We start from the raw sequence: 25387 nt of genomic DNA on the forward strand, positions 1-25387 counted from the left end.
CTTCCAATGCCTGACCACCTTTTCCTGAGGAAATTCCTTCTGATGTCCAACCTGAATGTCCCCTTGAGGGGAGCTTGAGGCCGTTTCCTCTCATCCTGTCCCTTGTTCCCTGGGAGCAGAGCCCAAACCGCTTTCCGCCCCCCAGCTCCCCGCTCCTGTCAGGGATTTGCAGAGAGTGAGAAGGTCCCCCCTGAGCCTCCTTTTCTCCAGGCTGAGCCCCCCCAGCTCCCTCAGCCTGAGGCCCCTCAGTGTAACAGCCAGAGGCTCCCTGGTGACCTCAGAGACACTCTCAGGACAGAAAGTCTGCTCCTGGCCCAGTTCTGGGCCACGCTCAGCCTTGTCTCTGCTCCCTCCTAAATTCAAACCCTGCACCAGCCTCCCTCTGCCTCAGCCCCCCAGAAACAACTGCTGTGGATAGAGAGGGAGAGGGGGGCTGCTGGGGGCACCCCAATAAATTTAATCTCTCCATCATATTAAAGCGTAGTAGCTAAATTTATTTCTCCTTGCAATCCAAACAATGCCAGCTTTGGTCCCAAAACAGTAGTGAGATTTCTTCCCCCAGCTGGAAAAAAAAAAGAACTACTATAAATCCCTCCCAGAGCTGATTTATGGAGCATTCATGAAGAATTTATATTGCAAAGGATTTTATTCAATTAGACTTGAAAAGCCTCTCGATTCCTGAGGTTCAGTAACGCTCCTGGAGCCAAAGCTCCCATAAACCTGGATGGCCTGTCTGGAGCAGGCACTGGGGGAATGGCTGAGGTGACACTGAAGCTGACAGGACCATCCAAATCTAGAGCATTTGTCACTGGGATGTGTTCCAGGCTGAGGCTCAGAAAATTACTCCATGAAAAATGTGCATTAACAATAGCCATGAAATATCTGCTTAAAAGCCAGGTGAGTGATGAGACAGGGGATCTGTTAGTGCTGGGTGTTCCTCGCTGCCCAAAAAGGGACACAGAGCCGGGGGCTCTTTTGGGAACAAGTATAAAGTTGTTCCTGCTCAAATAATTGAACAGAGGAAGGTGCAGGATGGGTTTAAAAGCTGTCTCCACTTTAGTGGACAAGCCCTTGATGGGCATGACCTCCTTGCAGCCCACAGCGTTCCCTGAGGGAAGACTGAGACCACCAGGTCCTACATAGATTCTTCCCAATTATATTTCCAAGCTGGAAGGGGCTCGGACTTGGCTGCAAAGCTAGAATTGTGTGTGTTTTGTGCAGGACATGGGGGTGGGTGTGAGCTCACACTGCTGCTAGAACGTGCGTGTTTACACGTGGAATAGGAGTGTTCAGTCTCTTGGGAAGATCGAACAGAGGATGTCTTCTCTGCTGAGCAGTGTTCTGCTCTCATGGTGTTTGCAGCCAGGTTTTCCAAGCTCTAGAATGTTCTCCAGGCCATGCTCCAGCCTGTTCTGCTGGGGGCTCCGTGGGGAAACGCTCCTGAGGTCGGCGTGGACACTGCAGGGTGTGAGACCAACCCTCGGGGTGTCAGCCCCTCTCACCCAGTGTGATAGGGGGGCCCCCCAGCTGAGGCACTGCCAGGGCCCTGTTCCTCATCCCAACCCCTCTTCCTGCAACCTCAGTGCCCTGGGGGTGCCAACCCCAGGGCTCTGCTCCCCCAGCCACTCCCTGTTCCGAGGGGCACCTCCACCTAGAGTCAACCCCAGCACGACCCTGGGATTCGGCCTTTCCTCCTCTAACCCCTCCATCCTGTGAGCCCCATTCCTGGCAGAGGATGCACTGGATTGTCAGCACAAGAGACATTCCTCACATGCACAACAAGAGGCAGCCAGAGCCAAGGAATTCCTGGTGCATTCCTGTAAATCTGCACAGCTCAGCTCCAGCCGAGGCTGATGGATCGGAAGGGACTTGGAAGAGAAAAGCACACAGGGCTCAGTGTTGAGTGTGACAATTTAGGGCCCTTTGGTAAAAGGAAGTTCACATTTATTATTTCAAAGCTGTGGACACAATTCCCAAATCCCTCCAGCTGCTGCTCCACACCAGCACTGTGACTGACACAGAGGACCTGATCGTTTTCTTCACTCCTCAGAGTCCTGTCTAGGCCTTCCCACAGCACCTGTCACTGCCCAGGGAAACAAAGGCATCTCCAAAGTGTTCTTGGAATTTTCCTGCCTCAACTCCAGCCTGGGAGCAGCAGTGACTCTGGGGCCATTGCCACACGGGATATGTGGACCAGGCCCAGTGAACAGAACAGCTGTTTTTGGGTCCCTTCCAACTCAGAATATTCTATGATTCTGTTCCTCTTAGGATTTATCAACAAAGTCATGGTTATTTCACCTGGAAGTTCTTGGCAGATCCCACTTCCAGTCCAGGATTGTTCTCTTTCCCATCCTTGATGGGCAAAATCAGTCTGCTGGATTCATCTTCCCATGATAAAGGAAATAAACATTCCAGCTCCCTGCTATGGCTCAGGTTTTATATATATTTTCTCTTCCTTTCCTTCCTTCATTGCAGCATAACGTGCCAGGACGAAGAGATAGTCACTGAGCCTGGAAACCAAAGGAAAAGCAGGAAAACCACTTCAAAGATCTTATACCAGAAGCTTCTCAGGAGGCAAAACCCTGCAGTTTTTTCCCAAAACTATGGGAACACCATAAGGAATGCTTCAGTTTGACAGAATAAGGGTTTGGGATTATATATTTTTTTTTACCTGTTTAAATATTTGGCCACATTTGGATCTGCTTCCCCTGCTTGGACTAAAGGAACCACGCTGGAAAAAGCAAAGGAAAATGTTAGTGTTTAGCTTTCCAGCTCTGAGTGCACAAAGGGCTGTAATTTGCTGGAGCCCCTTCACTCCCCAACCTCCTCCAGGGTCCCCACTCCATCTGTGAAGGTTGTTAGCTTCCCCAGAGGAATCTGGGGGACATAAATGGTGCCAATAATGCTTGTGACTGTCCCGGAGGCTCCCAGCTCTGCTCCTCCAAGGATACTCATCCATGGCTATGACTGGACAGAGAGAGACTCTTTACAGGGGCTGCAGTGCCAGGACCAGGGGAAATGGCTTTCCACTGCCAGAGGGCAGGGATAGATGGGATATTGGGAAGATGTTCTTCCCTGTGAGGGTGGTGAGGCCCTGGCACAGGTTGCCCAGAGAAGCTGTGGCTGCCTCATCCCTGAAAGTGTCCAAGGCCAGGTTGGATGGGGGTGCAGAATCCCAGAATGGTTTGGGTTGGAAGGGACTTTAAAGCCCATCCAGTTCCACTCCCTGCCATGGGCAAGGACATCCCCCAATAGACCAGGCTGTTCCAAGCCCTGCCCAACCTGGCCTTGAAAACTTCCAGGGACACCTTAAGCCACTCAGAGCTTCCCTGGATCTTACACCTGCCAGTGCCCCACCTTCCCACATTTATCAGACCAGACAGGAGCTGAGCATGGAACTGCAGCTCAACACAACCCTGTCTGTGCTGTCTCAGCTCAGATGACCCAGCTGAGGGGAGGGAAGACACAGTCTGGCTCTGTGCCGCCTGCACCCCTGGAATTGGATTAAACAAACAAAAGGTTGTCTCAAGCCCTGAGTGCAGCCCAGCCCTGGCTGGTGGCTCCCACTGCACTGGTTTGCTGCTGTTGTAGTGTCCCCATCCCCTTTTCCCAGTGTTGCCCCAGCACAGCACTCACCACCTCTCAGCCCGGCGGCACACGGCTCGGGAGAAATGGAGAGCAGCACTGCTCCTGCCTCCGGACTGGAACAGCAAGGAAACACCCCCTCAGTGTCTGCACCAACAGCACAGCCCCACCCCTCTGCTCTGTGGAAAAGCTGAGCACCTCTCACACACGTGGGACTGATCCCTGTGCCATGGCCAGGCAAGGGGAGGGAAACCTGAGTGCAGCAGGATGGGGAAATTTAACTCCCAAATCCTCTCTGCTTTTATTTGGCATTTGTCAGTGGAAATAGTGGCTTCCCAACCTGTTTTCCTGTGGTAAGTGGTGGAGCAGGGCTCCCCTAAGGAAGTGAGTGAGCCTCCTGCAGTGGGTGAGAGGCACAGGCAGTACCTACGGGCAGGATGAAGGCTCTGAGGGGAGGGAGCTGCTCCGAGTAACTGTCAATCCACTGCTCCAGCTCCAGCACCGGCTTCTCGCTGAAAGACGTACGTTCTGCAGAGGGGAAAAGGAGAATCAGCTGAAAAAAAGTGATTCAGAAACGATTCAGTCGACACACAGAGATCTATTTTTGCTTTCCTTGGATCAGCAAGTCCTAAGAAAGCATCCCAAAAAATTCCTCCTGCTTCAGCAGGGCCAAGTGGGTGCTGGGCCAGTGCCTCAGGCCACCTGACATCACTTGAGTGCCACAAGCAGAGCAGCAGCTGGAACTGTGTGTGATTTACTCAGCACCCAGGGATGTGTGTGATTCACAGAATCCCAGAATCATTTGGGTTGGAAAAGCCCTCCAAGATCATCAAGTCCAACCTGTGACCGATCCCCACCTTGTCCCCCAGCCCAGAGCACTGAGTGCCACATCCAGTCATTCCATGGACACCTCCAGGGATGGGGACTCCACCACCTCCCTGGGTAGCCCCTTCCAATGCCTGACCACCCCTTCCATGAGGAAATTCCTCCTGATGTCCAATCTGAACGTCCCCTGGCACAGCTCGAGGCCGAGCCCGACCCGCCCTGGCTCCACCCTCCTATCAGGGATTTGTAAAGAGTGAGAAGGTCCCCCTTGAGCCTCCTTTTCTCCAGGATGAGCTCCCCCAGCTGCTCCTCCCTGTGCCTCACCCAACACCCTGACACTGCACAGCATCTAACCACCCACACAACCCCTTCCAGGCTGTGCCCAACTTTTGCCATCCCAGGAAAAGGCAGGACTTACTCCGGTGAGCCTCCCTGGCCGAGGAGAGCGGCGTGGCGAGGTTGGAGCCCACATCCTGCAGCATGCACTGGACCTGCACGTGGCACCAGGACAGAAACCACGAGTGCTGTCACTCCCCACCTTTGACATGCCAGGGGAGGCAGATCAAAGATCCCACCCTTGCTGTGCCTCATCCCCAGCCTGCTGCAGGGGGAGCAGGGAAGTGCTCCCCAAATGCTGCTTGAAAAGCCAGATTAGCACATGCACTTGTTTTCACTGGCACATCAAACCAGCCTGGCTGAGTGCAGGACACTGGGAGTGCTCACAGAACTCCTTGGCTGGCAGGACACCAAACCTCTGGGAAAGCAGGGACAAACTGCAAACAGCACTGCCATGTCCCCCTCCACACAGGGGATCTTCACAACCTGGGATATGGGAGAGACAGCCTGGAAAAGCTTCCTAAAATCTCTGATTAGCTCCTTCTGCATTCCTGTGCTCAGCAAAATTAATTAGCCAAACTCACAGGCTGCCACCTATGTCACTGCTGTGCCCACGTGGGTCTGTGCCCCAATTTCAAACCCGAGGCTCTGTGACAACAAAACTTGTGTCCATAATGTGTATCTGACTTAACTCTGAATGAACCTAGAGATGAGTCTGCTGCCCATAAGTGATCACCTGATCTACCACTTTCCTTCTTGGTTAAAGAAATTACCTCTTAGAGAGTAGTCTAGGGAGTCTTAAGTATTTATTTATTTAAAGACTAAATGCATTGGATTCCTGTGAGTTTATGTTTCAGTAGCACAGATGCAGCGACTGCGCTGGGTGAGGATTACCATTAATACTCACTTTGTGAAGCTGTCCAACAAAGGTGTGGCCCTTTTCACTGCTAAACTCACCAGCCAGCCTTGGTTAGAGCAAAAAAAAAAAAAGAGAGTCAGCTGGGAATGGAGAAATCACCACAAACACGATTTTCCACATGAAACCCCCCCGAGTTCGGCCCCCACCGGCCGGAGTTACCCGATGGCCGAGCTCAGCTCATCCGTGGCTCCCAAGGCCTCGAAGATCCTGTCGCCCTTCGGCCGCCGCTCCCCGGTGAAGGTGCTGGAGAATCCTTTGGGAAAGGCGGGGGGGAATGGGGGCGCTCAGGGGTCTGGGGTGGCCCTGCCCCGGTGCCCCCTCGGTGCCCCCCGGGCTCTACCTGAGTCCCCCGTCCGGGTGTAGATCCGCGGGGACCGGGCGGGGGGGTCACGACCGGGGGGATCGCGATTGGAGCTGCGGGGGCACAAACCGTGAGGGAGGGACACACCGTGGGGTGGGGGGACACAGAAAGGAGCGCGACGACATTGGGGGGGACATTGGGGGTGGAGGGGGACACACACCATGGGGGGCGGCACCAGGGGGACACGCGGTGAGGGGAGGACACACACTGTGGGGGAGCCACGCCGTGAGAGGGAAACGACACTGTGACGGGGTTCCGGCCCTCCCTCTCACCTGCCCTCCCCGCTCTGCCCCCGCCGCCCCGCCACCCCCAGCGGCTCCCGCAGCCCCCGGCCCGCTATCGCCAGGGCCGCCCGCCGCCACATCCCTCCCGGCCGCCGTCCCCGCCGCTCCGTGACCCTGCGCGGCCGCCGTCCCGCCCCCCGGCCGCGTCCTCACCCCAGCGCCGCGCCACCGCGCGCCGCCGCCTCCCCATTGGCCAGCGCCGAGTCCCGCCCCCGCAGAGCTCGCGGCTATTGGCTGGGCCGTGGTGGGCGGGGCTGTCGCTGGTGGGCGGGGCTGTCACTGGTGGGCGGGGCTGTCAGTCGGCGTGGGCCGTAAGGTGGCGGCGATGTGGGAACGGGGTCTGGTGGTGTCGGCGCCGGGCAAGGTGATTGTGCACGGGGAGCACGCGGTGGTGCACGGCAAGGTGAGGGGGACGGGCAGGGTGAGGGGACTGGGGGGAGCTGAGGGGGCACGGCAGGGTGGGGGTGGGAGTGGGAGTGGGAGTAGGAGCGGGGGCTGGGGCTGGGGCTGGGGCTGGGGCTGGGGGAGGTGAAGGGGACCCGGACAAGAGGAGGGGAACCGGGCGGGGTGAGGGGTACTGAGTTCTAGGCTGTGGTGCCGGGCAGGGTCAGGGGTGCCCGTCTCGGTGAGCGCTGCCCGACCCCCCATGACCTCCGCTCTCCCCCCGCAGGTGGCCCTGGCCGTGGCGCTGGACCTGCGGACGTTCCTCCGGCTGCGGCCCGGGGCCGAGGGCCGGCTTCGGGTCTGTCTGCCCGGGGTCGGCGTCCAGAGGAGCTGGGACACCTCCGTGCTGCGGGCCCTGCGGGGCCGGATCGCAGGCAAGGCTGGGGGGGAAGCGCTGCCCGGGCGGGGTGAGAGGCCCTCGGTGCTGCTCGGTGGGACCCTCTGTGAGGTGACCCTGCTGGGACCCCCTGTGGGATGATCGTGCAGGAACGGCCGTGGGGTGACTGTGGTGGGACCCCCGTGAGGCAACAATGCAGGGACCCCCCCGTGAGGTGGCCATGCAGTGCCCCATGGGATGACAGTGCTGGGACCCCTCCATGGGGCAGGAACCCCCCGTGTGCTGAGTGTGCTGGGACCCCTCACGGGGTTATTTGCAGTGTTTCCCTCGCTGTCTCTGACCCTGCTTGGTGTGTGTGCTTTGCTGACCTGTCCCCGCACCCTCCCTCCGTGTGACCCCCCCGGTGCTCAGGTGTATGTGTGTGCCCCCTTCAGTGTCTGTCCCCTCCTGTTTCAGGCTTCCAGGGATCTGTTCCTGTGCTGTTGTAGCTCAGGCAGTGTTGGAACACAGGCAGGAGCCAGGCAGGGACTATGTCCAGGGGTGTGACAGATGGGGGGCCAAAAAGGAGCCTCTCTGGAGCTGGTCAGAGCTGGGCTCCTGAGGAAGGTAGGGATAAGGGGGCCTGTTTCCTGCCTCTCTGCCCCACACCAGCCTTCACTGGAATTTCTGCAACATCTTGTACTGGACAGAGCCCCAGTTCCAGAATCCACGTTCTTTAATGAAGAGTTTGTTACTTCCCTAGTTCTCCATAGTGATCACTGGGAAGTGTAGCCAAGGAGACGTTTGCAGGTGGAAACACTTGGATTTCGGAGTGGCTGGTGGAGAATTTGCTTTGATTTTTATCATGAACCCTGAGGTAGAACCTAAAATCAGCTCCACCTGTTTCTGCCTACTGTAACAGGAGGTGTTGTAAATATTGCTTTCAGTTGAACAATTCCCTGGTTTCTAAGTGTTTAAATTCTCCCCTGCTTGCTTCCATAGCTGACTTTGAGGAGTCTAAGTCCCCCAGCCTAGAGCAGCTGGATGCACTGAGGGAGTTTGCTGGAATTGCTGCTGAAGCCTCAGGTCCTGATAGCCTTGCTACCCTTGCCTTCCTGTACATGTGCCTGGCTATTTCAGCTAAGTATGGGTAAGGCTCTTCTCCTGCCCCAAAATAAATCTCTTGGGTGTTGTTCACCATTAGTTGCTGCTATGAAGTCGTGGGGAGAAAACAAATCCACGGGGCAAAATAAGGAATTACAAGGAGTCTCACTTCATTTGGGTTCTGGGCCCTAAGGAGACTTGAGAGCTGAGATGGTGGGTGGGTGCCCTGGGCAGGTGGGTTGGAAATTGCCTGCTTTCATTTAGGCATCGAGGGGCTGAAATCAGAGCAGTTCATCCCACAGTCACAACACAGACATCCCTCCCTCCAGCTGGCAGCTCCTCCCAACTCAGGGCTGTTCCAGTTTCCAAATTTGCCCAGCACCATTGATGCTCTTGGTGTGACTGGGCAGGTGGTCAGTCTGATACAACCCTGTTGGCTTTTAGAAACCAAGTCAGAGCCCAACTTCAGTATTCACATCAAAGAAACCAAGGGTTAAAGAGCTGGGAAGTGCAGCTGCATCGTGGCTGGCCCTGCAGTCTGGGAGTTGCTCACTGGTGGCACTGGGGCTGTCACAGCTCTGAGACCAGCAGTACAGAGTTCTGACACTCACCCACAGGGAAAAGCTCCAGGGTTTCAGTCTGGGGTCTGTAGCACAACCCAGGTGTGCTCACTGGAGCAGAGGGACAGAGATGTGTTCATATTCTGTCTTCCCATCAGCCCATTGCTCCAGTGGGATGTAACTACAATTACAGATTTGGGGTATTTACGCTTTATTTAGAAATATGTTTAAAATCATGTTCACAGCAATCTTTGAAGGGGCTCTTTGTGATGCTGCTCAAGTATTTAGTTACTGAGTGTCCCTGCTGTCAGCCTGACAAGCTGTGCCAGTCATGGATCCAGCTCAGCAAGGCTTTGTCTCAGGCTTAGCTAGGCCACTTCTCTGGGCAACGAGCCCTCCTGAAGCCCCTGTGTGTCAGATGTGTGTGCTGATGTTGCCAGTTTTCAACTAGCTTTCCCTCCAATCAGTCCCAGTTGGCCTCTTTTGCCTCTGTAGTGTTGTCTCGGGATGGAATTCGGGGTGGTTGTGTCATTCCTGTGTGTCTGTTCCAGGGACGTTCCAAGTGTGGACATCCTGGTGTGGTCGGAGCTGCCCACAGGAGCAGGGCTGGGCTCCAGTGCTGCCTATGCCGTGTGCTTGGCTGCTGCCCTGCTCATGGTGTGTGGGGCCATCTCCTGCCCGCTGCAGGAGGGAGACTCCACAGCCAGGTAAGGAACTGGGGAAGCCTCCCTGCCTGGCATCCACGGCTCTGCTCCCTGTGCCCCATCTTTCCTTTTACCTCCAGGAATTCTGGCACTGCCACCTCTCCTGCTCTCTCTTGGCTGTGACCACAGCAGTGGCACCCTGAGCCCGTTTCCTGTCTCTCCCTAGTGTTCCCAGCCCTGACCTGAAATCACATTTATCATTTGCTTCTCCTGACAGAAACAGCTGGATGCAGAGATGTCATAAAACTCATCCCATTTCCCTTGTCTGGTGTCACATACACATAGTTAAACAGAGAAAAAAAACCTTGATTTTTTTCCAAGCAAATAAAACCCACACTTTAATGTGCTGAATTTTTTTTAACCTCAATTTCCTCTGTTGTCTCTGAGCATCTTCCAGGTTTTGCTTTGAGTCCTCCAGGATCCTTTCTGGGTTTTCTGTATTTCCCATGGATTTTTTTCTTTTCTGTGCATGCTACGTTTCCTCCTGATCTCCTGCCTGTCTTTCCCCTTTATCAGTGGCTGGTGAAAGAGAGTTTCTTTCCTTCTGCCCTTGGAGCTCAGCCCTGGAGGCCTGGTGTGCTGTGCCCTGTGTGAGAGGAGGCTCTGTTTGAAGCTGTGTGCCACAGCTGGGGGGGGGTCAGAACTTCCTTGTGCTCCCTGTGCCAGGTGCAGCCTTTTCTGGCTGTATTTGGTGTGGGATGAGAGTGAGACTGCAATGGGGGAGTCTGACTGTGTTCTGCTTCTAAACCAGAATTTGCAGCTTGACCCAGAAACAGGTTCTTGGAGGGAGCAGTTTGTCCCCCGTGCCTGAGCAAATCTCCCACACTGAGAACTGAAAGGGCAGCTCCACTCGGAGCAGCCAGGATGTCTTCATTCATTCCCTTGGCTGCAGCGTGGATCCAGCATAATTCCTTCCTTGCAGCTGGCACGCAGAGGGGAGAGTGAGAGATGGGGGTGTCAGACTTCAGAGGGTTTTTGCTTAACATGGCAAGAAAAGAACAGCGTGATATAATGGCTCCTGTGTCGGGAGGAATCGCAGCCTCTCAAAGAGGATTAAAAACAAGTGGTTTACAGCAAACCTCGCTCCTGTCTGGGAGTTGTGGTGTTGGGAGCTGTTCTTTGAGTGCTCCACAGATTAAGTACTGGCAAATGGGATGCAAGGTGTGTGGAGATGGATAAAGACGTTCAGCTGAAGCCCGGGAAAGTGGGAGTGAAGGGAAACAGCTTCCACACAGCAGGTGGCTCTTGGAACTTCTGCCTTGCCTTGCAAGACTCTGTGAGGCTTTTCCAAAATCTGTATTTGTGCTTGTGCTCCAGCATGGAATACCTGTTTTATTCTAAAGACCTGTTGAACGGACTGTAGAGCAGGCTTGTGGTGTGCAAGGAGAATCAGAGGTGTGTCTCTGCTCAAACTGAGAGTAGGCTTAGATAGGATATTGGGAAGAAATTCCTTCCTGTGAGGGTGATCAGGCCCTGGCACAGGTTGCCCAGAGAAGCTGTGGCTGCCCCATCCCTGCAAGTGTCTAAGGCCAGGTTGGACAGGGCTTGGAGCAACCTGGGCTGGTGGAAGGTGTCCCTGCCCATGGCAGGGGGTGGGATGAGATGAGCTTTAAGGTCCCTCCCAACCCAAACCATTCCATGTTTTGGGTCCCTGTGTGAGGTAAATGTGTTCCTGCAGGGTGCAGGAGGCTCAGCTGGCTCCCTGTGGGTGTTGAGCTTCCCTTGAGGTGCCAGAATTCTTCAGTCTGGAGGGAACAAGTGGGTTTGAGAGACTGGTGAGTTCTGAAGGGGATGTGTGGGAAGCCATAGGGTTTTGGGAGGCAGTGGGGGAGAAATCTCTGAAGTCACAGCCAGCAATTGCTCTGTAAGTGGCAGCTCTGCCTTTGCTTTTTTCTGCTTCTGCAGCCCGTTAATTAGTGTGTTCAGTAAGGGGCCTTGATCCTTGTGAGTCTGACCCAGCACCAAAGTCTGTGCCAACATTTAAACTCCCAAAGCATTCACCAGTTTGTGTGACTGCTTTTCAGACAACATAAAACCTGCTTTTGCAATTTTTAGGATAACACCTTCTGGATGTGTGTCTGCTTCCCTTCTGTGCTCCCTGGGCCAGCACTTGGCACAGCTTCAAGTGTTTGGAGTTAATCCCTAGAAATCAAAGTATTTGCTGGAGATGGTGGAGTTAGAACTGATACACTCCAATTTTGGGAGGCTGTGCAGTTGAGCAGCTGGTGAGCAGGGGCTGAAGTTGCACATCTGAAATGCAGCTTTTACCATTCTGTTCTCACCCTCTGCTCTTGTAAGTGCACTGTCCTGCCTGTTGATGAGCGGGATCTCACACCAAGATCAGAGAATCATGGGATGGTTTGGGTGGGAAGAGACCTCAAAGATCATCTCATCCCACTCCCCTGCCATGGGCAGGGACACCTTCCACTGTCCCACATTGCTCCAAGCCCTGTCCATCCTGGCCTTGGACACTTCCAGGGATGGGGTGGCCACAGCTTCTCTGGGAAACCTGTGCCAGGGCCTCACCACCCTCACAGGGAAGGATTCCATTGCAGTATCCCATCTAACCCTGCCCTCTGGCAGTGGGAAGCCATTCTCCTTGTCCTGTCACTCCTGAACCTTGTATATGGTCTCTCTACATGTATCTTCTAGCCACTTCAGGTCCTGGAAGGCCACAGTTATTTTAGTTTCTCTTTTCCAGGCTGAACAATCCCAACTCCCTCAGCCTTTCCAATGTGTTTGGTGAGGTGGGGATGGGTTTGGACTTGCATCCTGTTAAACTTGATCTCCCTGAATCTGCTCCCTCCCTCACGCTGGCCTGGGGTAATTGTGTGTTGGGGTCATTTTCTTGCCTTCCAGGTGGACAGAAGAAGAGCTGACGTTGATTAACAGCTGGGCCTTCCAAGGGGAGCGGGTGATCCATGGCAATCCATCGGGTGTGGATAATGCTGTTGGTACCTGGGGTAGGTGTGTTTGCTGCTCCCCACGGAAACTCCCAAATCCAGAGCCCTGTTTTGTTCAGAGCAGAGGGAATCCTTCAGTTTGCCCCATCTGTGAGCTGGGACTGGAGCCAGCTGGGATGTTGGGGACTGGCTGCAGGAACACCAGGGCTCTGTGTCCCCCAGGCAGGTGCCGTGGGGCAGAGACCCCACCACAAATAACTGATATTTTAAACATTCTGGCAGGAACAAAGAAGCCTAATCCCGTCCCAGGGATAATGCTGGAGAAAATGCAGTTGGACAGCTGTCATTTAGTTTCAATTAGCAGAGACTTCCCAGTGTTTTGAAAGTGTCCTTGGAGACTGTTAATAATCTTTCTAATGAGACCTAATCGCAGTGCCTCTGTGAGGGTAGGAGCCAAGTGAGACATTCCTTCTGGACAATGAAATTCCATGCTGAAGGATGGCTGCTCACCCATTCAGTCCATGGAAGTCCCTGTGCTTGGCTCTGCCCCAGGGAAGCGCTGCTGGATTCTGGTTTTTTTTCAGGGAAGATTTACTGCTGGCCAAACTCTTTGCCTTTTAAAAAATTATTTGATGTGATCCCAGAGTAGAGGAGAGCAAAGGGAAGGGCCCTGGGTTAACTACGTCCGGCCAGACCCTCTCATTAAGGCAGCAGGGTGAGGCACATTCGTGCTGCTGGAGAACATGGTTCATTTAGCTGGTGTTTCTTGCAATTACTGTCACAGGCTCTGGGTGAGGTTCTGAGGATGAAAGAGCTCCTGTGTTATCTCTGCACTCGCCCTGTGCTGAGACAATACATGTATTTTACTTTAGGTGGAGCCCTGAGATACCAAGCAGGAAAAATCACACCATTAAAGAGGTAATATTGGAGTTTAAAAATAACCTTCACACACGGTGGGTGGAACATGTCAGGGAGGCTCTGGGTGGGTGTTGTGGGTATAAGGATGATGGGAGGTGGCTGGAGTGTGGGAAGGGCTTTGCAGCCACATTTGGGGAGTGGGCAGCCTGAATGTTGCCTTGGTTTGGGGTAGATGGGGGGGGCAATGAAACGTTTGGTCATTATCTGACATTAGATGAACACAGCACAGAGGATCAATATTAATTTCATGGCATTATGGGCAGCAGGAATGGATCTGCTCCTGGCAGCAAATGACATTGTGGGGAGGGGAAACTTTGTGCTTACCTGGTGGGGGGAAAACCCACTGGCAGAGAGAAATCTGGGTCCTGCGTGTTCCCTCTGCCTCCTGCCAGCCAAGGATAATCTGACTCCATTAAAATCTTTCACAGTGCATGAAATTGCTCTATTAGCAGTTAATGGCCACTGCTGGCTACCCTCATGGAGAGGATTTCAAAGGAAGAATTTTGCTTGAAAACCATGGATTTCAGTAAATACATTACAGTCCTATTTATAGTACTAGTACAGTTGTTCCTTGTATCCAAGAGGAAAAAGCCTGAACCCAGCACTGAAGCACCTGCTTAAGTTTTGTAAAACTAATGGGTCTCCTTATCTTGGGTGTCTGAAAGAGGCCTTTTGAGGCAGAATGAGCCTTGGGGACTGTGAAGGAAAGAGGCCAGGAGATGTTCTCTGCCCATGGCAGGGGCTTGGAATGAGATGGGCTTTAAGGTCACTTCCAACCCAAACCGCTCTGGGATTCTCTGTCTCCTGTTGCTTTCAGGGTGCCCACGCTGAGGATCTTGCTGACCAACACAAAAGTCCCTCGAAGCACCAAGGTCCTGGTGGCTGGGGTCAAGGAGAAGATCCTGAAGGTGCAGCACCTGCGTGGTTGTGGGCATGGAGATAACCCTCATGTGGGACTGTAGCTCCCACAGTGATCTTTTGGGAGATTCCTCCTGTGGTCACTGCATTCCTATCTACTGCCTAAAACCCAGCTGCCTGGGAATGGGGGTTCAGCTCATCTCCTCCTTTTCTCCAGCATTAACAGGGCTTGCCACAAAAATCACCAGTTTGTGAAAGAGCAGTTCGTTCCTCTGGCCTTCCCCTCTCTTCCTCCATTTTCTGCAGGCAGAAGCAGCACTGCCTTGCAGTGGGGTGCTCTGGGAATGAGTAGCCCCAAATGGGATGAGGAATTGCCCAGCTCAGAGAGACTGGGACTGGTTTCATCCCAGTGCTTTGGTAGGCCAGTGTCTCACCTCTTCCTTCCCCCCCTTCTCAGTTCCCTGCAATAATGAACCCGGTGCTGGACTCCATCGATGCCATTTCTCAGGAGTGCCAAAGTGTTCTGGAAGAGATGCCTACAAATCCATCACCAGAGTATTACCCTGTGCTGGAGGTAAGGGGCTTGTTCGCCAGTATTTTTAGACACTGCTGCTGTTGAACATCAAAATGTCATTTAAAGAACATTAGGTCTGAGAAAAAAAAATGTGATGGCAGGAAATGTTCAGTTCCGAGCGAAGCCGTGGTCTGTGTGTGCTGCTTTTAATGCCCTTCCTGGAGCCAGGAGACACAAAATGCTGCTGCTGCCTCTCCACAGCTATGAGTGGGAACGGGGGTAGTGACCCTGGGGCTCTGTGGACCTGTGGCTCTGGAGGGTTGGTTTCCCTTCCCTAAGAACTGTGATGTCTGTGCCATGGGCCAGCCGTGCTCGTTCTGGCAGTCACTGTGAAGCAACTGCTCTGTCACTGCCAGGGCTGGAGTGAGGAGTGGGAGCCCAGAGCCACTGGTTTGTGATGGGCTGGTTCTGAGCCAGCTCCCAGTGCCCTGCGCTCATCCTGGCTCCGGAGAACGACAGACAGAGCTGTGCCCAGAGCTGACCTGACAGTGATGCACGAGGTGCACACAAAGATCTGTTTGTCTTGGCTTTGCTCACAGAGAAGAGGCTGCTGGGGGGGAGGAACACGCTTCCGAGTGGAAGAAGTGCTGAGAGTGCTGTAATGCTGATCCCCAGCGCCTGGGGGAGGGATGTGTGTCCCAGCTGAGCCAAACCTGGCCTGGCCCTGGGAGCCAACCTGGACAGTCAGGAGCCACTTGGTACCAGCAAGGCAGATCTTTGTTGGCATCTGGATCTCTTCTGTGAGGACTCTGCTCGTCCTTGCTCTTGCTGGTGGGTTGTTCCCTCCGCAGCTGTGAGGGGTCTCCTGTGGGATTCGTGGCAAAGTCCTGCTCCCTTTGCACCAAGAGGGTGGTGGGATCCTGTACCCATCAGGGTGGACTGAGCTGGCATCAGCTGGGGGAGGTCTGGAGTCTGTTCACAGCACAGCTTCATGCCGCTCTTCCCCTTAATTCCGTGTCCTCAGGCTGTTGCAAGTATTGGGGCACAGGGAAGAGGGGGGATAATTTGAGCTGTGCTCTGAGATCCTCACATGGAAGATGCCAAAGCATCCTTGTGTCCCACACCCAGGAAGCAGCTCTGCAGTGAGCAGGTTCCTGTCTTGAATCTGTTGTTTTGTCTTGTGCTTGAAGAGCCCTCAGAGGCCCAGCTGATTATATGCAGCATATATATAAAAATATATATTTTTGGCTGTTTCTGAAATGTGCTGTTCTGGCCAGTTCTGTATTAGACCCATCGAACTAGTCTAGTGTGTCATAAGCTGTCATCTGATTCCTGGCAGATTTTGGATCAGGAGATGACAGGTGTCTTGGATCATCACAGACAGTGCTGTGCCCTCACTCAGGCATGTAAAGAGGCCTCTGGATGGACGTGTGTCCAGCCCAGCCGAGAAGGGTGATGGTTGTGCTCTGTGTGCTGCTGGCTCCTTCCTCTCCCTGCTGTTCTTTAAACAGGACAGAAATGCTCTGGAAGGGGAAGAGGGATTATTCCTGCACTGTCCCCTCCTTGTAGTGTTGGCAGGAGACCTGTGTGGAGCTGAGAGAGGGTGATGTGCCCCTGTGTTCCCTGTGCATCCCTCCTGGCTCACTGTGAGCCACAGACAGGTAAGAGCTTTGGCCACTGGCTGGAGGAGGGAACACAGGGCTGCTGTTAGGGAGCCTTTCTGGGACTGGTCCTGTGTCCCCTGGCTTGTGACAGCCTCTGGGAGCAGCCACCACGTGCCTTGGAGGTGGTGGAGTCGGGGTGTCAGAGTGGTGTTGCTGAGAACAACCTTCCTCTGCTGCTGGTGCTGATGAGCTATGATGGCCCTGTGGTACCTGGGGTCCAGTGTCAGCTCCTGGCCCTGCTCCAGACTTACTCTGAGCACAGGCCAAGCCCTTCCCTCTGTTCCTGAATCCATCACCTGTTGTACTGGGAGGAGAGAAGCTGTAACTCCCAGCTCTGTGGTGTTTTCCATCCCTTGGGGCTGCTGGGGCAGCTCTCTGGAGCAACAGGTCTGTGCCTGGCTGGGGCAGCGGGCAGGGCTGCACTCACAGTGCTGCCAGGAGGGTGGGGGTGGATTCACAGGGTGGCCTGTGCTGCTCCTGAGGGAAGGACTCTGTCGACCCCACTCGAGCTGGGTGCCAGATTCCCGGTGTGGAGCTGCCAAGAGGCCCCTTGGCTCCCAGCCCAGGCCCTACCCATGAGGAGGAGAAGTGCTGCCCAAAGCAAACAAGGGGAGGTACCTTCGTGTGGCCTCTGCAGTGGTGCCTCAGTCGTGTCAGAAGTCCCTGGATTTAGCTCTGCTGGGTGGATGGCAGGGCAGGGCAGGGGGACAGCCAGGAATGAGAGATGCTGGCTCAGTGCCCTTCCCGCGGCCTTGCACAGCCTCCTGCTCAACACTCGTGTGACAGGGAGAGGAAAGGAGTCAGGAGGCATCACAGAGCTCTGCAATAAATGTCTGCTGGCAGCTTGCAGTGATCAGGGTTTTCTCAGGAGGTCCAGGAGCTGTTGTACCCTTGTCACTCTACAATGTGTGAGGGGGACAGGGACAGATGAGCAGCCCAAGGCTCAGACTCTGTCCTAACCTTGTTGCCTGGTGCTGGTGGGTAAATTTCTGGCAGAAACAGGATGGTTGGAAGGTAGGGCAGCTCCCCTGCGCCTTTCTACCTCTTCTGTAAAGACCCTCTGTCTCCACATGTGCTCACCTCATCTCTGTGTGGTTGCTTTTAGGAATTCTTTGACATAAACCAACACCACTTGAACGTGCTGGGGGTTGGCCACCCATCCCTGGACAGGCTGTGCCAGGTGACGGCGTCCCACGGGCTGCACAGCAAACTGACGGGGGCTGGCGGGGGCGGCTGTGCCATCACCCTGCTGCCACCAGGTCAGTGACTGCCACCCTGGGCATCCTCCCCCGTTCCCCACGGCCCTGGGGGGCTCAGCTTTGGGGGCAAAGGGATCACTGCCAGCCCTGGTGTGGCTGTGGCGGGATGGGGTGGGATGTCTTGGTACGGGGTGGGGGGTTGCAGTGTGTCATCCAGGGGCGGTTCAGGGCATTCATTTATGTGTGTCAGGCCCTGAGGGCACTGACCCCGTGCCAGGGGCCATGTGTTTCAAGGTGCCATGGCCTGTTTTGCTCTCCCTGCGGTGGCCCAGCTGACTCACTGGCTGCTCTTGCCTTCCTCTTGGCAGACACCTCCCCGCTGGCCGTGGAAGCAGCCAAGCAAGACTTGTGTGCCTGTGGATTTGAATGCTGGGAGACCAAGATCGGGGCCCCCGGGGTGACCCTGCACTCCCTCTCCTCTCTGAACACCCAAGTGCTGCACATGCTCTCCCAGAGTTAAACTACTGCCTCGGGCAAGAAGAGCCCTTGGCACCAAAGCTCAGAGCTTTGTGTGCCTGGATGCCTGGAAACTTCTTCCCCACTCTCCTGTGTCACTGAGGGCCTCTACACATGGATGTGGAGCCAGTTTTCAGCCTGCTGTCACTGGGACTGGGGGCTGCCATGGGGACCCAGGAGCACCTGCCTGCTCTTGGGTGAGGTGTGGGTTTGACCCAGGCTCTCAAAATCCTGGTTTGAATTTACTTTCTTAACTGCTCTGCTAATCCCAAGGGGCAGGAGGAGAGGGACTTGGCTGGATTCCAGCAGGATAATGACGCTTTGCTGCTTCAGATGCATGTGGTGTCTCCTTCCTCCCTGGTGTCCCGTGGAGGGGGCTGGCAAGGTGGATGTGCTTTGACATTTTTGGGTGACGAGCATCTTGGCAGCTGAGGGTTGACGCTCAGATCTCTGTTTCTTCTGGACTCCACAGTAGAGAGGAAACCTTTAATGCGGCTCTTACTGCTACTAATTAAGAGTTGGGTAATTAAAATGCAAGATAGAGCACAATTCCAGTGAAATTATCAGTTTTCACTCTTTTCCATAATCTCTGCCTGGGCTGATAAGCAGAGTGCTGTAGTCGGGCTCTGTTTTTATTCACAGACTCAAGGTCTGGCTCAAACAGCACCTGTCACCTGCAAAGAGGGCAACTCCAGGCAAGGGCAGGCTTAAAATTTCTGCTTTTAATAACTGTTCTCTCACGCTTCAGTCATAAACCAGCCCGTCCCTGACCCTGCCTGGTGTTGGGTTTACTTTGATGTAATTAAGTAGGGGAAAGAAACCCAAACCACGTCCTCAAAAGCTCACCATAAGTTGCAGTTGGCAAACTCTAAAACCTAAATGCATTTAGACTTATTACACAAATGTAAATGGATTTTTTACTCCTGAAATTTTAATGAGTTGTGCCACGGAACAGAAGGGAATTGGCAGGGAAGTGGCTGAAGCCGGAGTCTCTGGGAGCCATGAGCTGACTCTGAGTGACTGTGGTCTCTGCTGTACCTGCCAAAGGGGTTTTATCATTGTTCTCTTTGTCTGGGGTGGGGTTTTTTAAGTGGGTTTTTAAGTGCATCTCTGTTCAAGAATTGCTTCATTTAAAACTGAGTAATAAATTGACAGAGGTGTGGAACTTGCCTTCCCCTTCCAGCCCAGGAGTAACAAAAGCAACTGTGAGAACCTGAGATGTTCTGGCTCTAAACTCCCAGCATCATGGTGACCAGGTTTAATTCCCTGATCACATGTAAAACTGTCTCTGGTTTTAATAAATTGATGGGTTTTTTATGTGCAAAGTGTTCTTTGATAATTATTCTGGGTACAAAAGGAAAACAGTACCTTACACCGCTTCAGGAGAGCAGGTCTCAGATGCTGGCTTTCTACATGTCTAATTACAATTCCAATTTGCATCCAAGAACGGCTTTACACTAATCACAAGTCAAAAAGGCTGATAAATAATTTACTATTTTCTAATACAGTGTAATCAATGTGAGTATCTGGGAGCATGTTGACTTTAACCACTTACATGTGTCTGTACTTTGTGAGGGTTGGCACAAAGAAATGCCAAATCCAGCACGGGGAAAACTCGCTTCTAAACAGCACGTCAGGGGCTGAGCCTCATTAACTGCTTTCCCTGGAGCGAGGGCTGGGGGAGAGAATGGAGAGGGAACTCACAGAATCCCAGGATCACTGAGCTTGGAAAAGACCTCCAAGATCATCAAGTCCAGCCCTTGACTGGCCCCCTCCTTGTCACCACGTCCAATCGTTCCTTGTACACCTCCAGGGGTGGGGACTCCACTGCCTCCCTGGGCAGCTGCTTCCAAAGCCTGACCACCCTTTCCATGAGGAAATTCTTCCCGATGTCCAGCCTGAACCAGCCACCTCTGCAGGTTTCCTCCAGGTTTGCTCATCTCACTCTGCTCCCTGCTGCAGTGGAAGTGGGGGATGTTCCCAGGGCAAAGGAGGGGTGTGGCACTGTGGGGGGCAGGAGGGTGCCCTGGGCTGGGGTCTGTGGGACTCTGCTGTGGGAAAGGCCCTGAGCCAGGGTGGCACTGCCAGCAGGACCCTGCCCACGCCGACACTGGGGCTCTGCCTTCCCTGTGGCACAGGGACCAGAACTGCTGAAATCAGCACCTGGAGCCAGTCCCAGTCTGTTGGAAGTAAGCACAGATTTCACATCCATCTGTGAGCACGGGAGTGCCCGTTCCCTCCTTTCCAAATTCCTCCTTTGCCAGCTCCATCAGAGGCTTCGCAGGGGCCTCATACACCCACTGGGATAACCCAGGGATGTCTGGAATGTATCCCAACTTCTGCAAGGGAATCACCCCTTCATTTGCAACAACTTGCAATCACCTCCTGTGATTCCTTGAGATCTGGGGTACAGGGCCCCCGTTCCTGCCCTTCATCAGCCATGGGCAGCAGGAGCAGCTGCTCCCATGGGAACAATGCCCCACAGGGACACAGGGGATGCAGCAGGAGGCACAGCCGCCTCTCTCCTGCACTTTGCTGCCCTGGGAGCAGAACTGGAGCCCAGCCCAAGCCCCATGGAGTGTCTTCTCCCCACGGATCATCCCTCCTCTCCCAGCCACCCCACAGCCGTGCGCTCCGGCCGCTCCCACGTTACGGATGTGCAGTGGAGCAGCGATTGCTGCTGAAGGATTAGCCTGGTAATTTGGCTAATTTTTCTCAAGCTTCATTTTTCACATTATGAGCTTTGCAGAAAGACTAACGAGCCTGGGTTTGCCTCTAATAGCCAGCGCAGGAACGGGGAGGGGAAGATGTGCTCCATCCTAAAGGATGGATTGAGGAATTGGGAGCACACTGGCCATCCTGGACAGGCTGCTGAGGGCAAGTGTGGGGGCCCCTTGAGAGCTGGGGGGTCACTGGTGTTTCTTGGCACCAAAAGGAAAACACTTTGTGTAAAAATATCTCCCTTTTCCTTTGCAGTCAGTGCACGGGGCAGCCTCGCCCTTGGAGTGTCTCCCACCACCCCAGAGGGCTCCTGTGCCCCCCAGCACATGTCCCCCTGACCCAGGACCCCACTGCTCCCTGCCTGGCCCCTGCCAGGCACAGATGGTATTATTATTGTTTGTTTTCACTCCATGTCAGCAGTGGCTTCTTTCTGCTCCGGTGAATAGATGCTGAGGAGGCAGTGACATTATTGGAGAGCACGGAGAGAGCAGAAACAGGGTCAGGGAGAGAGAGGAAATGTCAGCGCGCAGCCACAGAGGAGTGGGGGGCTGCTGGGGACCCTCAGGGCTCCCTGACACTCCCAGGGTCCCTGCTGGGATCAGGGTGAGGGAGTGGGACCAGGGGACCCCTGGAAGGCTGGAAGGGCTCAGCACTGTGTCCTGGGCTCTGCATAGAGAGCCTGGAGGGCTTGGGTGTCTGGGGGGGTCCCCCTGGGGCTGGGGGTGCCCCCAGAACAAGTCAAGACTCCCATCAGAGTCATTTCAAGGGCAATTTGTAGATCTTCATCTCCCGCTGCAGACGGGCTCCCTGTCCCCTCTGCCACCTGTCCCTGGGGATTTCGGGGCTCGCCCATTCCCGGGGCTCAGCACCAACACACAGGGGCCTGGGGGAGCCCGTCCCCCCCGTCTCCCCCTCCACCCTCCCCTCCCTGCACGCTGAAGGTTTTGAAAGTTAAGTATTACCGTCTGCTTTGTTGTTGCCTAACTACGACAGACAAATTGAGAACTAGTTGTCAAAATGTCAGTGCACAACAAATCAACATTCAAAATGAGTCTCAGCGCTATGTGGTGTATAATTAAAAAAAAATCCTTTTTAGAAATTTCAGCAAGCGTTGGCTCTGCTTTATATTTGTCTGTGTGATTAATAAAGGCAGCTAATTTTCAGACTTTAAAAACAGCTAGAAAATAGCTCCTAATTACATATTAGGTTCCAAGCGGCCCCCGCTGAGCGAGCCTGGTATTGGTGGGCCAGAGAATTTGGCAGGGGCTTAATTACATTCTGAGCATCATCTAATTTTAGTTAAATGTAATGTAATCAGCAGCAGATGTCTGAAATAAAATATGAATTATGAATATGATGAAATTTCATTCTTGAATAAAAAAGTAATTTGCTATTTAGTTCATTAAAGTCGCAGAGGTTTATTAGGGAGCAGGTACATGGTGTGGCTGGTTCTATTAAAATGATATTTCAGAGGGAGCAGGAAATTGCATTAAAGGTGCTAAAATATTCCACCAGGACGATGCACCGTGTGGGAATTAATGTTTACAAAAATAATGGAGCCCCTGTGCTGGCACCGGCTCCGGGGTTCCCATTAATGCAAGTGATGTTCCCACATCCCGAGGGGACCCTGGACGGTCCCTGGATCTGCTCCATGTGTCCTGGGATGCAACTGGGCTCTTCACGCTGTTGGGCTCCAGAGTTTCCCCCATTATTTCACAGAATTCCAGGATCATTTAGGTTGGAAAAGACCTCCAAGACCATCAAGTCCAACTTGTATCTCATCCCCACCTTGTCAACCAGACCAGAGCACCGAGTGCCACGTCCAGTCGTTCCTTGGACACCTCCAGGGGTGGGGACTCTACCCCCTTCCTGGGCAGCCCCTTCCAGTGTTTAACAATCTTTTCCATGAAGAAAGTCCTCCTGATGTCCAACCTGAACCTCCCCTGGCACAGCTTGAGGCCATGGGGACAAGAGGCTCCAGCATGAGGGCACGGGGCCATCGATCTGGGCTCCATGTGCCTTATTCCAGCTTGGCCAGGACACCAAAGCACCAATTCTCCCGTCGGCTCTGGCACCACGGCGGATCCTCACAGGACACCATCGCCTGGACATCTCTCCCCGCAGCATCCTCTGCAGCTTCATCTCTGAAGTTTAAATTGCTTTTCTCTATCCCTCAGTGGCCCATGCTGACAGATAAGCATCTCCCGGAGAGGGAGAAGGACGGCGTGTTCATTATTTCCTTGTATTACAGATGCTGTCATTTTAATCCCTCCTGGATGCTGGGAGAAAGGCTGCGCCTGGGCTCCGGCTCAGAGCCCTACCCGCCTCCAATGTGCTCTCCAAGAAAACCCCGTGGCTGGTTCATCCTGCACGGCAGGAAATCCCAGGGCACATCCCAGCTGCCTGGTCCTGCTGGCTCTGATGTGCCTGGCACGGGTGATGCTCGTGGTGAGCGTCGGTGCCGGCGTTGTGGCACAGCCGGGCTGCCACGCTCGCCGGCGTGGGCTCGCCGTCCTCCCTCTTCTATTCATCAAGGGCATGACAGCTAAAATTCATTTGAAGATGAAGAAAGTGCCGGCTAATCCTTTCTGGGAGACAGTGATAGACTGGCGGCTCGGGAAGAATTGCACAGCAGTAATGAAATTAGGCTAAAACTGCTGGCGGATAGCAGATAATTGCCCTTGTCTGTCACGAGGAATAACATCTCCCAAATCCAACACAATGATTGTTAAAGTTGCAGGAATTTATTTTATTTATTTTACGGGCTCGGGGTTGGCTTTCCAAAGGTCTTTCCCAGGAAAATAAAGGAGTGGGAGTTGTGTGGTTGCCTCCCACCTTCTGCGGGTGCTTCCGCCGACTCAACTGCGGCAGCTCGTCCGCCCTGCTGGAGCAGCACACGCACGGTGACAAGGACACCCCAATGTAGGACCCCACTGGGGTTGTTCCCGGGAGCAGGAGAGGAACCAGCCGGCGCCATGTGCTGCTTGGAGGAGCCGGTGGCGGTGCCGCTGCTGGTCCGTCCCCAGCTCCCACTGACCTTCTGGTGCTTGCCAGGGGAAATCCATCCCCCAACACCAAGTCCTGCCTGCGTGGTGCCGGGGAGGGAGCTGGTGTTGGAGTGGCCACACAAGCCCCAGCACCTGGTCTGTGCTGACCACCAGCCGTTTGTTCCGTAATGGATGGGGGCGGTGGAGGCCCCACGCGGGTGAGTGACTGCGCTGGCCGGCGCCGGCGATGTTTTATACGGCAGGGCTGGCACGGGTAATTTACTGCGCCCGGCAATAACATATTTCACTTCCCGTCTCCCAGATGAAGATTACTTGTGTTTGAAAGTGCCTGAACACACACTCAATTCTGCTTAAACGCTCGCAGGCAGCCGAGCGCGGATCGTCCCAGCGGCTCGGCCGGCTCAGCCCTGCGCCGGGGTGGCACGAGAATGAGGGTGGGAATGGGGACAGGGATGGGGACAGGCTGGATCACAGCCCCTGCTCCCTCTGGAGCTGCTCACAGTGCTGGAAAACCCACCCGCAGCACCCGACCCGACGCAGCGGCTGGAAATATTCAATCCACCTTCCCTGACATTTAATCCATCCGGGCGAGGAGCTCCGTGGCATTTCCAAGAGGAGCTGGGGAAAGGTCGGGGGTGGAAAAGGTTGGCAGGGTCAGTGCTCCAGCCTCACCCCACGGCTCTTCCTGAGCACCCCTCAGACAACTGCAGCACAGGCACCACATAGGCTGGATATCACTTCCAATGGCTGGTGCTGCACTCCTGGAAGTGCCACGTGCTGTCCTGGGATGCCTGAGCCACATGCAAGATGGGTCAGCACGTACAAAGGGGGGTCATGCCTGCACCTCCAAACAATCCCTGTGAGAGGCCGAGGCAGAGGGCAGGAGCTGGGGCTGCAGAGGGTGAGGGGCTCAGAGCAATGGGGGACCTGTGGCAGGGCCGTGCTGCCAGTGCTGGACCCCATCCAGCTCCTTCCCTCGCCAACAGCCTGGGACAGGCTCCGGCTCTGAGCAGAGCCAAGGTGGGAATGTGAGAGCCCCAGGGCTGTGCTGGCCCCGCTGAGCCCCCTGTCACCCCTGGCCCCCCCGGATGGGGTGCTGGACACAGGGCTGCTGCTGCTCCTGCCAGCGCCGGCGCGTCTCCAGCGCTCCCAGCACGGCGCTGCCATTAATGGATGTGAATGTGTCACCAGCCCATTTGTCTTCATTTGGTGCCAGCTGGCACATGCAGGGCTGTGCCAGGGCCGGGCACTCAGCCCTGGACCCACATCACTCCCAGCACAGCTCAGCCTGTCCCAGCACCAGGATGTGGTGCTGGCATGGCCAGTGCAACAAAAAACAGCCAATGATGCCCATTCCTCGTCCCAGAGAGAATTCCCAGTCACTTTGCAGGCATGGGACTGCCAGCCTGAGACCCCGGCAGGGCTGGGAAGGCCCCCCATGAACCCCTTGTCTATGGCACAACCTCTGTGTGCCCACGGTGATGCTGAGCTGGTGTCCTGGAGGAGGTGGGCATGGATTTTGGGGCATGGCAAGGCTGGGATCAGGCGGGCTGGCTCAGAGCTCCCATCAACTCCCCGTGGTCATCCATGGCCACTGTCATCCTGCCATGGTGACTGTGCCAGAGGGGGACTGCGATGCCACCACCAT

The 25387-nt window shown here is 54.6% G+C and overlaps 2 protein-coding genes across 2 annotated transcripts; one reads left to right on the forward strand and one right to left on the reverse strand.

Moving 5' to 3' along the window:
* Positions 1-1893: 1893 nt before the first annotated feature.
* On the reverse strand, positions 1894-6390 carry MMAB (methylmalonic aciduria (cobalamin deficiency) cblB type). The gene is made up of 9 exons (XM_017814293.1): positions 6309-6390; positions 6006-6125; positions 5825-5918; positions 5654-5711; positions 4829-4901; positions 4016-4113; positions 3637-3701; positions 2672-2731; positions 1894-2510 (listed from the first exon to the last, which is right to left on the reverse strand). The coding sequence occupies exons 1-9, from the start codon at positions 6388-6390 to the stop codon at positions 2423-2425; spliced, it is 738 nt and encodes a 245-aa protein (XP_017669782.1). The 3' UTR covers positions 1894-2422.
* A 213-nt stretch (positions 6391-6603) lies between these two features.
* On the forward strand, positions 6604-19335 carry MVK (mevalonate kinase). The gene is made up of 10 exons (XM_017814439.1): positions 6604-6713; positions 6981-7128; positions 8073-8220; positions 9286-9441; positions 12298-12401; positions 13214-13259; positions 14077-14167; positions 14575-14691; positions 17401-17554; positions 17863-19335. Exons 1-10 carry the CDS (start codon positions 6636-6638, stop codon positions 18012-18014), a joined length of 1194 nt encoding a protein of 397 aa, XP_017669928.1. The 5' UTR covers positions 6604-6635; the 3' UTR covers positions 18015-19335.
* The last annotated feature ends 6052 nt before the right edge of the window (positions 19336-25387 follow it).

This window comes from Lepidothrix coronata, unplaced genomic scaffold (assembly GCF_001604755.1).
Source record: "Lepidothrix coronata isolate B3197 unplaced genomic scaffold, Lepidothrix_coronata-1.0 Scaffold44, whole genome shotgun sequence".
Classification (NCBI taxonomy): domain Eukaryota; kingdom Metazoa; phylum Chordata; class Aves; order Passeriformes; family Pipridae; genus Lepidothrix; species Lepidothrix coronata.

Excerpts from the sequence above, each read along its gene's own strand:
- MVK (XM_017814439.1), top strand. The coding sequence starts at position 6,636 with ATGTGGGAACGGGGTCTGGTGGTGTCGGCGCCGGGCAAGGTGATTGTG. Across the intron at positions 14,168-14,574 it reads TCAAGGAGAAGATCCTGAAG|TTCCCTGCAATAATGAACCC; the intron begins GTGCAGCACCTG and ends CCCCCTTCTCAG. Across the intron at positions 17,555-17,862 it reads CATCACCCTGCTGCCACCAG|ACACCTCCCCGCTGGCCGTG; the intron begins GTCAGTGACTGC and ends TCCTCTTGGCAG.
- MMAB (XM_017814293.1), bottom strand. The coding sequence starts at position 6,390 with ATGTGGCGGCGGGCGGCCCTGGCGATAGCGGGCCGGGGGCTGCGGGAG. Across the intron at positions 5,712-5,824 it reads GAGCTGAGCTCGGCCATCGG|GCTGGCTGGTGAGTTTAGCA; the intron begins GTAACTCCGGCC and ends GCTCTAACCAAG. Across the intron at positions 4,114-4,828 it reads GGCCAGGGAGGCTCACCGGA|AACGTACGTCTTTCAGCGAG; the intron begins GTAAGTCCTGCC and ends TCCCCTCTGCAG.